General features: G+C 40.9%; 2 protein-coding genes across 5 annotated transcripts; one reads left to right on the top strand and one right to left on the bottom strand.

Annotated features, from left to right (window-relative positions):
- Positions 1-28: 28 nt before the first annotated feature.
- nudt15 (nudix (nucleoside diphosphate linked moiety X)-type motif 15) lies at positions 29-1528 on the bottom strand. The gene is made up of 3 exons (XM_026159500.1): positions 1380-1528; positions 422-615; positions 29-317 (listed from the first exon to the last, which is right to left on the bottom strand). The coding sequence occupies exons 1-3, from the start codon at positions 1526-1528 to the stop codon at positions 208-210; spliced, it is 453 nt and encodes a 150-aa protein (XP_026015285.1). The 3' UTR covers positions 29-207.
- Positions 1223-12744, top strand: trim25l (tripartite motif containing 25, like). 4 transcript variants are annotated; one of them, XM_026159497.1, is made up of 17 exons: positions 1223-1408; positions 4721-5324; positions 5722-5817; positions 5953-6186; positions 6597-6756; positions 6837-6869; positions 6989-7024; positions 7117-7161; positions 7281-7334; positions 7416-7463; positions 7576-7638; positions 9072-9296; positions 9433-9546; positions 10450-10485; positions 10609-10677; positions 10814-10879; positions 11640-12744. In XM_026159497.1, exons 2-17 carry the CDS (start codon positions 4725-4727, stop codon positions 12197-12199), a joined length of 2439 nt encoding a protein of 812 aa, XP_026015282.1. In that variant the 5' UTR covers positions 1223-1408; positions 4721-4724; the 3' UTR covers positions 12200-12744. The 4 variants fall into 4 exon arrangements, with proteins under 4 accessions (XP_026015282.1, XP_026015281.1, XP_026015279.1 ...); XM_026159496.1 differs by lacking the exon at positions 1223-1408 and adding an exon at positions 1509-1566; XM_026159494.1 differs by lacking the exon at positions 1223-1408 and adding an exon at positions 3247-3326.
- The last annotated feature ends 1135 nt before the right edge of the window (positions 12745-13879 follow it).

Below are 13879 nucleotides of genomic sequence, written 5' to 3' on the forward strand. Positions count from 1 at the left end.
AAGTTATTGCATTCACGAGATTTTCACAAAACTTCACTCTGACCTTGAGGTCAGGGTCACTGAGATTTATTGCATTATTTCAGAAAATACAGTATGTAATGTAAAAAAAAAAAAAAGACATGTGAGACAACAGCAGTTTTTAAACAGTGTTCCTGTATTATCCTTGTGGATTAACAGTTTTTCATAATATAACTGGAAGTTTCAGGGTCAACTGTCTTTGTTCCTGAATGGTTGAAAGCCTTGTTGCCTCAAGCGGGCCAGTGGCATGAAGAGCTGCTGCTCTGGAGGAAAATCATCCCAGCGTGTCCACGTCCAGCCTGCAAAATGAGAAAGCAACACATTTTGTTTCATCAGCTGCTCACTGGGTGCTTAGTGGAGGTGCTTTCCCCCCACTGAAAAACAGCAGTCCCACTTCACATACCTTCATTTTTGTCTGGTTCCAGGTTTTGTGGCTCTCCTGACTGCCTGTCCAACTCTCCTTGCATGAATATGGTAACATAATGGTACTGTTCCTCCAGCTTGATGGCGTTAACTACTGATGCAAAGTGGGTGTTCACCAAACCCACCCCAGCTTCTTCCAGCACCTCTCTGTGGGCACATTCCTCCCAAGTCTCCCTTTGAATGAAATAAAAAAATAACATCTTATTTAACATTAGCTAAAGTACATTAACGGGCTTCTAAGGCTATTTCAGCTCTTTCTGCCTCCATTGTCTGCATGCATGGGAGTGCAAAAAAAAAATTAGCAGCACTCCTGAGTTGTTTTGTTTTCATTTTTATACTGAGAAAATGTAATCTGTTCACAATTTCCAATTTGCCAAAAAAATGTTTTGGTCCAAAGTTTGGATGTATATGGAAGAGAGAGGAATTGCAGAGCAAGCTGGATGAAGTGGTAGAGATTGTGCTCCCAGGCAGGAGGCAAAGAGGAAAACCACAAATATGACTGGTGGCTGTTGTGAAGGAGGATATGCAGAAGGTTGGTATGACAGTAGACGCATTTATGCTCAAACATTGCGTCAGACGTTAAAGTGCAACAAAACATATTGGAAATGGGTCCAGAAACCATTTTTAATTAAATATAACGTAAAAACTATTTGATAAATGAAGCTAAAAATTTAGCAGCAATCATTACATATATCAAAACTTTTCACCATAAAGTTTTAAGGCAAATCTGAGCTGATCAAGCAGAGAAGAATGCCCCATTAGCATATATCACAGGTAATGGGATAAAGATGGTGTGGGACCTCTCGTCCCCATATTTCAGCCGGTTAGGGGACGGAACTACACCTGGTTGTCGCACGCCAACCACTTTAATTAAAGAGAAAGAAGAAGAAGAAAACTATGTCAGATTTATGAATGGAGTCTACAACGTCAATGTATACCCGAACTCCAGGTGACCTCCTGGGAGCTGGTATGTCCCTTTTCCCACCGCACTCTTCCGTTTGCCCAAGAGTACACAGCCTGGGTGAGCAGAGTCCGTTACCAGCACCCCGACCCCGACTCCAGGACGTTTAACGACATTATTTGGCATCTGAACGAAACTGAAAAATGGCTCCGAAATGAAAACAAGTTAGTTCAAATCACGCAACACCGCTATGCTACACAGTAGAGAAGCTCTTTGGATGACACAAGAAGCGTCTCCACCTTGTACTTCCGTGTTCGCTTAAAGCAAGCCGTGTCTGTTCTTGAGTTAGCGTTAAGTCGTTTTTATTCCGTCAATCTGGGTAGCAACAGCGATAAGCCGATATACTACCTTATATTATTAGTTCTATTTATCCGCTTCTTTTTAATTTAGTTAAATAGAAATGACTCGCACATTGTTCACTTTTGTCAACATTCGGCAAGTGGAACGGGTTATTTACAGGCTATTGCTTTAACATGAGTGCAGCACTGCCATCTAGTGAGTGGTTGTAGTTACACTAATAAAAGACCTGAGTTCAGGTATAAAAGTGTACAATAGTGGAGATTAGGGGCTCAGAAATTACTTTATTCATGATAAAGTTACAGTTCAGCAGTCTTTATTTATTTAAAAGATTTCAACTGACAAATAGTTCAGTTATTTGAAGGCAAACACAATGCAGAGAAAAGGTCAGGAAGATAATAGTTGGATATGTGCAACAGCAGTTTAAATCCTCATGTGGAGAGGAAAACAAATATATTTAATGGGTTTTCCGATTATGGTACAGGCTCACACTGTGTTAGCGTTGTAATTACCACTGTTTTTCCAGCATGTAGACATCAATCATGGTGTGAAAAGTCATCAGACTCTGAGCACAAAACATTTATATTAAAGAAAAAAAATTTTTACTGCCCAAAGATACCCACCACATCCTCTCTCCTGCCTACTGCTGCTTTAGCTGACATGTTCCTCACCCAAAGTTAAGTCTTATTCAAAGATGACCGTGCAAACGTGTCGGGTTTTTTTTTTTTTTTACTTTCCAGTCTGTTCCCGGTGAAAATTTGTTGGTGAGTATTATTTGTAGTGTCACATTTACTGTCTGATCAAAAGGAAGTCTGTCATTATCCAGTAAAAGCTTTTGTGAAACTGCAGATTAAAAGGAGTCAGAGCAACCTCCCAAATAAATGAGGCCAAAATAAACAGTGCATAATGGGCAGAAAGGAAGCTGGTTAAAATACACAAATTAGCTGGATTTGGATTTGCACTATTTGTGCCTATTTTCAAGGAGGCTGATGCTGGTAGTGAGACATTTTGGGAAAGTAACTGTGCCCAGTCTTTTGGACAGACACCTGAAAGTTGACTATTTTTCATTGTTTAATTGCAACACCCTCCATCAGATGTGTTCTATAGCTGCTCATGAAACTTGCAGAAAGATGCTGATATATTTTGGACAGTCCTACAAAACTATTTTAGGTTGTCAGTATTTCTCAGATGTCTTAATTGAACATGCCTTATTAGGTCATGCCACAGTGCTTCAGTGGGTTACCCCCTGTATCATTTTTGATACATAGAGATTTTATGTGTTTTTGAGACTTCTACAAGTATCTTTTTTCTTTTTTACTCCCTTGACCTTTCCTTAAAGCTAAACTGACGTGTTGCCTTTCACAAACAAAATATTTCAACAGCAGGTGGGCGGGGCTTCCTAAGATCAGGGGTGGGGGAACTCCAGGCCTCAAGGGCTGGTGTCCTGTGGGTTTTAGATATAATCCTGGGTCAGCACACCTGAATCAGATGATTAGTTCATTACCAGGGCTCTGGAGAACTTCAAGAGGAGGTCATTTAGCCATTTAAATCAGATGTGTTGGATCAAGGACACACCTAAAACCTGCAGGACACCCGCCCTTGAGACCTGGAGTTCCCCAACACTGATGTAAATATTAGAGCTATCCATCTCACTGACGTACCCCAGAGGTAACTATGGGGGAAAAAATACTGAAACTGAACAGTCAGCATGAATTTTGCAGGGATTAATTGAACATAACTCATTGTAGACACTTTCTGTGTTCAAAGCTACTCATTGGTTAATGAAAACTTTTACCACACTGTTTTACTAACAAACAATATATTCTGTCCCCAGACAACTTTCAGCTATTCTGACATTTCTATATTTATTTTTTTAATAAATATCCTGTAAACATTTAGCAATACAAATAACTTGAATAAGTGATAGCAACGTGAACACTGTAAAAATGTTGAGTCTCAGGTGGACTCGGGGAAGACAGGACTAGCACCGTTGAAATGCAAAGCCCTGGCCTTAATTCAGCATCAGTTGATATCTCAGCAACACACGAATGTCTTGGAAACAAAATTTAAATGTCTTGTTTTTATTTATAGATGTAGTTCATTTTATAAGATGTTTTAATTCATTTTCTTTTAAAACAAACTTCTACATCTAACATTCTAACTGTATGTACACTCACTGGCAACTTTATTGGTTGCACCTTGCTAGTACCAGGTTGGGCCCTCCATTTGTCTTCAGAATTGCCTTAATAGACCATGACATAGATCCATCCAGGGGCTGGAAAGTCTGGTAATACATGGTACGGCTCATCAACTCTGGAAATCCTCCAGATATTTTGGTCCCTGCTGACATGATAGCATCACACAGTTGCTGCATTTCTCTGTATTTCTGTGGCAGAGGTTTTGTTGATTTGTCTGATGATAGGTCAGTTTTTTCTATATTGTAACCACATCTATTCTAATGTTTACCACAAAGCAAGGACTGAATTTTTCAATTCTTCTATACCAATAATAATCTCATTTATCTTGTGGCCGTATAGGGGGACTTAAGCGCAAGGTCATGTACTACTAGACTGAAAAGACTAGAATTAAATAAGAGTAATATGCTGCTTAGAGTTTAATACCTCAGCGTTAGAATCTAATAATGTTAAATTGTCCTCATAATAAAGGAATAATCTACTCAAGTAGATTTTGCTACTACATGTAGTAATATTTACTTTCATAAAGAGCCCGAATATCTGTGCCATACTTTGTGATGTGCGGATTTGTCCACTCACACCTTTGGTTTCCTGGCATTCCACAGTTTTCCACCGACACCCGTTCTCCCCGCTAGACCTGCCTGGTGGCTCTGGTCCCGCCCAGCTCACCTGAGAGTGACAGACACTTTCCTCCTGTGAACCCAGGCTTCACACTACCTTCTGAATCTCTGGAGCTTGTTCTTCGATTCTTTGCGTGTTTAAAAGTCTCTGACTTGCTAACCATTTTGACTCTTTTTTTTTTTTTTTCTTTTTTTTTCATTAACAGCATTATGAGTGCAAAGCTGTGGACAGAGGAGCAGTTTAACTGCCCCGTGTGTCTGGATCTGCCAAATGATCCTGTCACCATCCCTTGCGGTCACAGCTACTGCATGGCCTGCATTAAGGACTACTGGACTAAAGATGACCCCAAAGGGATCTACAGCTGCCCTCAGTGCCGTCAGACCTTCTGCCCCAAGCCCTCCCTGTCCAGGAACACCATGCTGGCAGAGGCTGTGGAGCAGCTCCGCAAAGGAGCCCTCAAATCTGAAGTGCGTCAATCCATGCGACTCGCCAAAGAGAAGCTTTCCTCCTCGGTCGTACCATGTGACATGTGCAAAAATGAAAAACGAGCTGCAGTCAAGAGCTGCCTGGTGTGTATGAGCTCCTACTGCGAGGCCCATCTGAAGCCTCACCAGACAAAGAAATCCCTAAAGCAGCATGAGCTCATCCCACCGACAGGCAACCTGGCCGAAAAGATCTGCACCCAGCACAAATACCTGCAGGAGTTCGTCTGCCGACAGTGCAAGATGTTCATCTGCTGGCTGTGCACCAGCAACCAGCACAAAGGCCACGAGAGCGTGTCCACCAAGGTCGAAAGGCTGGAGAAGCAGGTAAGCAGAGGATGGGTGCTACATAATGACTGGGGCCAGTCAGACAGTTACCAGGGTGATCTAAAGTAAAATTAAAATGACTGGTTTGGGTGTTGGGAAAAATCTCCATAATTTTGTAAATGGAAGTTTACAGTCAATATTCTATAAATAAAGCATATCCGCCCTTCTCTGTGCTGTCCATTATTGTGTATAAAAGGTTTATTTGAAAGAAGTCAGTTATTTCCTTTTGTGTGCGATGCCGGGTGCAGCCAGGCTGAAGACATTCCTAACAACATTCCTAGCCTAGTCATTCATAATGCTCCACCCTCTCACGTTGTCTTCTGTGCCACCTACACACCTGCTTCCTTGTCTGTGGGATTGTTTCTCTGATCTCGTGTCACGGCGTGCGTCTCTGCAGAAATTGCTGTCCGACCTGCAGTCAGCGAACCAACAGAAGCTGAAAGAGAGAGAGCAGGAGCTGAAAGACATGAAGAAGATGATGGAGCAGATGAAGGTTGGTCAGCGGTAGACAATTTTTTTTTTTTTTTTTTTTTTCTTTTAAATGGAAAACAGGTTTTCTACAGGGTTTAAATAATATGATGGTGGTTGAGGGGCCTTAATTAGTTTTGTGTTTTCCTTGTGTGCGCAGCGTTCTGCTGATGTGGTGCACAATGAAGCGGAGCAGGTGCTGTCGGAGCTGCTGCGCTCCATGGAACGTCTTCAGGAGCTGCTGGAGGAGGTGATGGATCAGGCCAACCAGGAGAAGATGGGCCATGCACAAGAAGTTACAGATAGTCTGGAGGCTGAGATCAAGGAGCTGAAGAAAAGGGACACTGAGATGAAGGACCTGGCAAGCTGCGAAGACAACATCTACTATCTGCAGGTAGGCCGGACTGTGAAGCTCACTGAGTGGAAATATTGATCATGGACACAGCAGTGATTGCTTATTCTTTACACGTCTTATGACAGAAGGATAACAGCAAGAGTGTTAGGGAAAGTTTACTAGATGGTAATGAAACCTTTGGAGACAATGGCACTGTGGAAACGCTAAGGTTTTTGTTGGGAGTGACATCACATTGAGCATTTTGGAGACAAAATTAAAGCGACATGGTTAAGGTTCAAAGGTGACAGTGGATATTTTGAAGGATGTTAAATGGAGAGTTTGAGGCAGGTGGAAAAGAGGAAGACCACAGAGCAGGATATACAGTCATTTTTTTCTGAATCTCAAGACTCCTGATATCCTGATTAAATAATTTTTGTTGTGTTTTTTAACTAACTGCCATGTTTCCTCAGACGTACGAGTCTATGTGCAGTCCTCTAGAGTCTGGGGATCTGCCAGCTGTGAAAGTCAATCACGAGGCTTCCTTTGAGCCTGTACGAGATGCCATCCTGGGTCTCAGGGAGCGAGTGGAAGATCTATGCAACCAGGAGCTGGGCAAGATCACTAAACAAGGTCTGTCCAAAGAGGCCTTTTGTTCTTATTCTGTCTTATTTTGTACCTCATTTAATGTAATTATCTGTGTTCTTTTAAAGTGAATGACACAACACTGTTCGCTCTGGGAGACTGTAAGTTCCAGGCATTGTTTATAGTTCGTTTTTGTTTTTTTCCAGCGTAATTATTAATGCATTCAAGTTTAGTGTGTTTTTTTTGTTTGTTTTTTTAATTGAACTTCTTCTAATCTTAGCCAACCGAAGCGGACAGAAAGGAGGGATTTTAAAATGTAAGGTTTGAATTTTCTTATTAAATCCAAATAAACGTTTTCACATTTTGCATGATGTTGGCAGAAAGATACCGATTTTCCTTTTTCTCTAGTGTTTTCTGGTCTCAGTGCCCGCAACACAAACGCCCGTCCACAGGGTATGTTTGGTGTTTTTTTTCTGACCACATTTTGTCTACCATGACTGCATATTTACATCTTGTCGTCCAATCTTGTTTAAATATTTGAAATAATTTGTAATTTCATTCTTTTTCTACAGCTTCTACACCCACTATCTCAATTGGAGGGCGAAGTACAGACAAACGAGGACTTGGTACTGTACTCTGATGATTGTTAAGCTTCATTTGACAACGTACAAAGGATTTCCCTGACATTGTCACTTTTTTTTATTCAGGTATAGGACTCAGGACTCAAGATGTGAGGAGCAGAGACACAGCACGGGGTGAGAGTTTGTATTTGTGCCGCTGTTTAAGCATTAATTTAAATTTCGCTCACAGCAGGGATAAAGTAGAGAAAAGTTTGTTTCAAAAGTCAGTTTCTTCCTTGGTTTTTAGACAGAGCTAACACAAGCTCACCCAGACTGCAGGACAAACAGAGGAGAGAAGACAGAGATGCATGTGAGTTGACACTGGCATTAATATCATCACCCTTCATGACAGTAATCTGGTTTTTACTTCCTACTGCAAGGTGTTTTTTCTGCTTAAATGACAGTTCTTCCTTATTTTTAGTCAAGGCACATTGTCTTGAGTTACTCGACATTTGCATTTTCTGTGGCTCAGTTTCTCTTTATTAGAGTCACCGGGCTAACAGTATTCTCACTTAGGCAGAGGGTGGCTGTCTACAGGTCAGTCCTGGGTGGTGGTTCTTCTGCTGCTTAATCTTGCTAGCAGCACACCGTCATCTGCACCTGTTCTATGCTAAAGGCAGATAGCGTGTACGCATTGCGATTGCCACACACAGAGCTATGCAGATGACACTCAATTATACATACTTATTACACAGGGAGCACTTTCTTATTAGACTGGAAAAGCATTATACTAAATGCCAGTCCATTTCCATTAAGCCTCATCCACAGTGACTTGGATGTCAGGTATGACTTTGTAGCTGCTTTGTTGCTAACAGGAAGACATTCATACGCTAATACAGTAAACCTGGTGTAAATCTGGTGAACAGAGTACATCGGCTAAACATCAGTGTGTTGATATTGTCATTGTAACACATGTAAATCTATTTCATGTTGCACCATGAACGCGTTAGTAATTGTGAGGTGGGCCTTCTGCTGTTGAAAGACACAAAACTATTGTTGAAACTCAAACAGAACTTAAACAGTTTGTATTCAATTGCATTTAAGAAATATATATAACAGTAGTTATATTTAAGGATGTCTGATTACTCAGGCCTCACTACGTACCTTTACTTCAGTCTTCTTTTTTCATTTTCAATGTCAGTTTTAATTCTTGAACTATAATCATTTGCGTGATTTTTAGATTCCTAAAAGTCTTTTTTTTGTCCTTTGTGTTGACATTCATCGTATCCACTGCCTAATGACACTATTTTAGCTTTCATTCCTATCCCCTTTTTTAAATTGGGGGCCTTAAATGGCCATGTCAGCGATGTCAGCGATATCAGCTCTCATAGTCTCTTTGCTCATACAAAACTTTGAAACTTTGTCCATGTTTAATATGACCATACCCCATCGTAACAAACAGAAAACAGGGAAAGATATAATGGTCACCTTTAAGTGACATTCTAAGATGAGACGTTTTTTATAACAAAGAAGCACTAGTGACTAATATTAAATCTCAGTGTAAACTCTGGACTCTGTGACCACTGTGAACATATTTGAAGTGACGTTAAATCAGTTGTGCATGAAGTACCATAGATAACCGATAAAAGCAGATGATGTTCTGATACCATACTGATGTTGTCACCAATCACTTATATTTGCCATAGACACTTTAAATTTTGATTTAAAGTTTATGCAAACACTTAATTTTCGTATGGCTTCGATAAATTAAACTCAATTTTATTTCATGTGTCTTCCAAAAAGTGAGGGAGCCTAACCCCAGAGCCAGCACCAGATCCAACATCAGCATCGGGTCCAGCATCAGCCACAGACTGAGCCCCAGAGCTAGCCCCACCCCCAGCCGCAGAGAATCTCAGTCACTCTGGAGTAGGTCTAGCCAGAGCCAGGCCACAACTCCTACTCCAGTCCCAGCCAGCCTCACTCCTGCTCCTACGCCTGCTCCTGCTCCAGCACGGGCATCTACTGGACGTATGTTTGGATTGTTTCCATTTCTGTTTCCATTTCCATTTCTGAAAAATAAGTTTTCAAAAATTAATAATAATATTAATACAGCTTTGACAAACACTATGACGTGGATTTGACATCTGATTCTTGGTATTCTCAGATTTTAGTCGAATGGCGTCGATCAGCAGCATCTTCCGCTCCAATCGCCGTGGCACCAGCCAGGCTACTCCAGCCGCACAGGCCAGCAACACACCGTCCGCAGGAGGAAATCCATGTAGGACCTGACTCCAACAACACTCATACTCTCTTTGCAATCTCAGTAACCAAACCATTAAGTGACTAGTAGATGGGGTGTTTCTGAAGAAAAGATGAAAAAGTGGTTAACATGGTTACATTAAAAAGTTCACTTTTTATAAAAGAGGTTCAAATTAAAGTAAAAGTAGTTCAAGTGTCAGTTTAAATGACGCTTCGTTTCAGTTTAGGCTTTGATAGGTTTTGGTGTTGATCATGAAAATGAAGGAAGACATAAATGTCAGTGCTGAATAAAGCTGAAGTGTCAGTTTGAGTTAGAAAAAAGTGCAAGCAACAAGTGAAGCTGGGAATCAGCTGAAGTAAAAGTGCTGAAAAAGTCGATCATTTAAATAGTTTAGTTGCAGTGACATTGAAGTGTAGAGAATAAAGCAAGCTGGATGAGAGGAAGAAAAGGAGTTACAGATCGCTGTGTACTTTACAGGACAGTGAGTGGAAGTGTCAGCTGATGTGTAAAAACTGAAAGTTGGAGCAAGTGTTGTTCAAAGGAGGAAGCCTGAAATGTTTTGAAGTCGAGGTGTGAGGAGTTGGAATGACGGCATGAATATTGTTTAGCATGTAAGCAGTGAAAGCATTGAAACATCAGTTGATGTTGAAAGATCCGAAACTCAGTACCAGTAATAAGGGGGGAGAATCTTGCTGTTTTATGGTTATTTTTCTGCCTTTGCTTTTGTGGGAAACAAGATGATGATGATGATGATGATGATGAATGAGAAGTTGGCTAAGTGCTAGATATTTATAAGTTATTAGATGGTTTTACATTTAAATAGACAGCTTTGACTTCTAGTTGAAGTGTTTACTGACTGAAGCACTCAAGAGCAATTAGTGACATTAACAGAAGCAATCACTCTGTCTCTGCATTCAACAGGGGGCATGGCTGAGCTGTCTGAAACTCCCACAGAAAGTAAGAAGATTGCCCTTCTATATATAACATGAATGTATTGTCCCATCAACTGTTCAACCGGTTGAATAAGTTAAGCAATATGCGTTTCAGTGACGTCACTAATGCTGTTTTCTCATTGGTCAGTTAACCCCGGTCTCTTTTTGGATACGCCCACTCCGGACTCCATGAATCACGCTCCGGCTTTCCCCGCCTGTGAGTCATTCAAGCTTTAGTCATTTTGGTATTGAGAGAAGAAACATAAATGGAAATCAAACTATTTGATGTACAGTAAAAAAAAAAAAAGATGCATTTAATTTTTTTTTTTTTGTTGTTGTTGTTTTTTTTACAGTGAGAGAAATCAGCCTTGACAGTATTCAAGCCCCGGAGCCGAGGACTAGAGAGGAGTTCCTGCAGTGTAAGTCTGTACAAAATGACAGATCTAAGCACAAACTGGGACCACAAACTGTCACTTTTTAACCATTCAGTCAGTTTATTCATTCAGTCACAACATACTACACAGACCATACAAATAATATAGGATCAGATGCTCATATATAGGTCTGGCCTGGGTTCATATCATTAAAAGTACCATATGTTCCAAGAAGAGGGGGGGGAAAAAGTAATGACAACAACAAGCAGATAAACAATATTCTTAAATGAAACCTTCAAAAACATATTTCTCGAGCATTCATTGAAGGCCAAAACTCAGTTACACATTTTTGTTCTCATATAAAAATCTTTTGTTTTGTGTATATAAGTGAACTGTAGTCACATAGATGAAGAACTCCTAATGACTGTGATGTTTTTCCTTTAATATAATGAGCATGTTACCAGGTGAATTTGTGATCAGTCACAACATTGAAGCATTTTTAAAGACAATGAGCTGCTCATGGTGCTGTTAGTGAGAAATATACTGTAGTATCATATTATATAATAAACTCAAGGTATTCATGTATAGTTATTTAGTATCCATTACCATTATTTTATTAAACATCTGTCATGCTACCTTAAAATTAACACTGCCCAGAGAGTGAGCCAGCTTGGAGGAGGTTTGTGCTCTCGGAGGGCATCTTGTTCCACTGTAGTGTATCAGAACATAGATGTTGACGTACAGAATTGGCCGTGATGTCATGATAAGTTGTCAAAATATTTTGTCCTTGAAATGTCTTTCCTAGACTCGGTGAGCTTGACCCTCGACTCCAACACGGCCCACAGGCAGCTGACGCTCTCTGAGAACAACACTAAAGCCGCCCTGCAGGGGACAGCCCAGCTTTACCCCGACAGCCCCCAGCGTTTTGATGGCTGGACCCAGGTGATGTGTGACAGTCCGCTGTATGCCCAACGCTGCTACTGGGAGGTGGAGTGGAGAGGCCGGGGCTCCTCAACCGGCATAGCTTACGGGGCGATGGCCAGGAAGGGCTCGGACGCCAGGTCAGGCCTCGGATACAATGCCCAGTCCTGGACCCTGGAGCTGTCGGACACCTGCTGCACAGCCATGCATGACAATCAGAAAACGGACATTCCGGTCGTGTACTGCCCCCGTGTGGGCATTTACCTGGACCTGTCCGCGGGAACGCTGTCGTTCTACAGCGTCGCAGAGAGCATGACCCACCTCCACACCTTCCGAGCCAACTTTACGCAGCCGCTTTATGCCACCTTCTGGGTGGGGAGCGGAATCGGGGTTGGGCTAGACTTCAGTTCAAGTTCTGAGAGCATCAAGATCTGCCCCCTGTGAAGACCAGAGAGTTGGTAATTCACTGACTGACTTCAGAGCTGAACACAGGAAAAACACAAGTGTTCCTGCTGATTGTTAGAATGACACACTGACTGAAATTATTTGCAAAGTCATCTATAAATATATGTATGTGTGTATATGTGTACATAGCTTAAATGCACTTAGTTAGCTTCTACTATTCACAAAAAACAAAGAGTGCACTGTTTTTAGCAAACAGGAGATTTCAATGCCACAGATTTTGGGTTGAGGCTGTCACAATATCAGACTGCATAGTTATCATGGCGCTGATGCCATGTCTTCTATAGAAAGAGAAAATAATCTTTAACTTTATTTATTCCACTTTTGTATTTAGTTTTGTTTTGTTTTTGGGGGGGATCAAGATGTTTGGGTAACCAGGTGGGTGCAGGTGGTGGTTATGACTGAGATATCAAATGAGTAAATGTCATTATCAGAATGTAAAAAGCATCAGCAAAGTGTATAAGGGCTAAAATATTTTTTAAAAGATGGTATTTCGATGTTGTGCCTAATAAAGAAAGTAATAATAATGCTTGACTGAAGTGTGATGAACAAATGCCACTGATATGTGCATATGTGGATATCTGGCACAGGACACGGTGCTGCCTGTTAACAAAGTACCAACTGCACTTCAAGCATGCAAAAAGTCGTTTATCTAATGTAGTCAGCCATCTCCTCCTGGTGTATGACCTTTTGTGTTTTGGGTTGTTTGTTTGTTTGTTTGTTTTATAAGGCATGTTGGTTACTACTATTGCAGTTCTTCTAATGGCCACTTAAGACTGGTTTCAAAAGTAAGTCAGTCCACATGTACATTCATGTTAAAATGTCCCAATTTGATTGTTTGTTTTTTAAATATAACTCTTCCATTTGGGAACTACTAAGGCTTGGAGTTAGGGCCGTGGTTGCTTTGAATTACAGGTGAAAGAGAATCAGGTGCCATATTTATCCCATATTGGCTTTTCTTCATTGGCTTCCTGTTTATCCACAATCAAATTTTAAATCCTTCTCCTCACATAGTCTTGTCTTGTATAATCAGGTCCCATCTTATATTAAAAACCTTGTTCTACCATATCAGCACTTTGTTCTCAGACGGCTAGCTAACTTTGCAGAGTATTTAAAACTAGGATGAGCGGCAGAGCCTTCAGCTTTCAGGCCTTTCTTCTGTGTAGCCAGCTCCCAGTTTGGATTTGGGAGACAGATGCTTTCTTTACTTATAAGACTTTTTAAAAACTTTGTTTTAATAAAGCATAAAGTTGGCACTGGATAAGGTCACCATGAATCCTCATTTAGCTCTGCATTTACTCAATATGTATTATTACTCTGGCTCCCTTCCACAGCCCGTCTCCCTCACCTCACCATCTGCCAGTTGTGTCAGATGGTGAGGTGTTAACTAAGCAAGTTAGCATTAGCTTAGCACTTTAGTCTCTCTTCCAAATACGGTCATTAACCCAACTATCTTTTATGTACAGTCTGTGGAATCCACTGAAGTTAGATGGCAGTCTTAAAATAAAAAAAAATCAAACATTTTAGTCCCAAACTTTTAATATCCCATAACTAACAGAGAGATTGTCACGAAATTTGCAATAGAATTAGTGTATTGCATACAGTGGACTGAATTTACACCCAACTGCAAACCATTTGTCTGGAATTTAAGTCAACTTCCAT

This window comes from Astatotilapia calliptera, chromosome 23 (assembly GCF_900246225.1).
Source record: "Astatotilapia calliptera chromosome 23, fAstCal1.2, whole genome shotgun sequence".
Taxonomy (NCBI): domain Eukaryota; kingdom Metazoa; phylum Chordata; class Actinopteri; order Cichliformes; family Cichlidae; genus Astatotilapia; species Astatotilapia calliptera.